The following is a 980-nucleotide window of genomic DNA, read 5'->3' on the forward strand; positions in this document are numbered from 1 at the left end:
CAACCCCAGGGCGGCTACCTGGTGACGCGCCTCATCAAGTACATCACGGAGAACTTCGCCACCGAGGACATGGCCAGCGAAGTGGAGGCGTTCTTCCAGGAGCGGCAGATCCCTGGCACGGAGAGGACGGTGCAGCAGAGCCTCGAGACCATTCGCTTGAACGCCGCTTGGTTGCTTAGGGATCAGGACGCCATCAAGAAGTATCTCACGGAGCTCGAGGGCTAGAGTGGGGAGGGAGTGTGGGAGTGGGGAGGGTGGGAGAGGAGGAGGGAAGAAGGGGTGGAGGGTTGGGGAGGGTGTGAGGGGTGGGGATTGAGGGAAGGGAAGGGTTAGAGGTCGATGAAGGAAGGAAGGAAGGAGGAAGGAGGAATGGATAAGGAACAAACTCGTTGAGAGAGGAGTAGGTGGGGTAGGAAGGGAGTGAGGGGAGGGTGATAATAAAGGAGGAGAAAAAAAAAACCTCGTCGAGAGAAATTTGGCTTGGTTCTTTTGGTCATGGGATTGGCGTAGGAAAAAAAGATGGAACTTGATTTTATTCAGATTTGGTTTTATTATTTCCGTATTATTATTATTTTTTTTGTGTGTGAGGTAGAGCCCGTTGATTAAAGACTAAATGATGACCACTATTTTTTTCTCTTTTTTTACTTTTTTATGAACTGAAAAGATCAGTGCTTGATACCTGTTGTTAGTGCTTCTACGAAAATTGTGCTGTCACTCGTTAACGATCTTAACAATCTGAACAAACCCTGCCTCTTCGTGTTAGTATTGTCAGACGTCAAGTGTTTAAAGGGATGTCGTGATAAACTCCATTCGAAAGAATACAAAGTAAACAGAATGGAGAAGGATTAAGTAAAGGAAGAATTAATGAAAAATTTAGAAATAACAAAACGCATTCGAGAACCAAAAAGCTCATAAGGTGCTCAGAAGTCATTAAATTTACAGTGCTTTTGTCAAGGTGTTATTTTGGGGGACTTAGCTGT

General features: G+C 45.5%; 1 protein-coding gene across 1 annotated transcript in view; it reads left to right on the plus strand.

The window, feature by feature from the left end:
- The window catches only part of LOC119594608 (puromycin-sensitive aminopeptidase-like), a gene marked incomplete in the record, with an annotated part of 34,909 nt that extends 34,669 nt beyond the window's left edge, over window positions 1-240 (plus strand). The window contains 1 exon segment of the mRNA XM_037943659.1: window positions 10-240. Within this exon segment, the coding sequence (XP_037799587.1) occupies window positions 10-225 (216 nt within the window).
- Between the last annotated feature and the right edge of the window lie 740 nt (window positions 241-980).

Source organism: Penaeus monodon, chromosome 34 (assembly GCF_015228065.2).
Source record: "Penaeus monodon isolate SGIC_2016 chromosome 34, NSTDA_Pmon_1, whole genome shotgun sequence".
In the NCBI taxonomy this organism is placed as follows: domain Eukaryota; kingdom Metazoa; phylum Arthropoda; class Malacostraca; order Decapoda; family Penaeidae; genus Penaeus; species Penaeus monodon.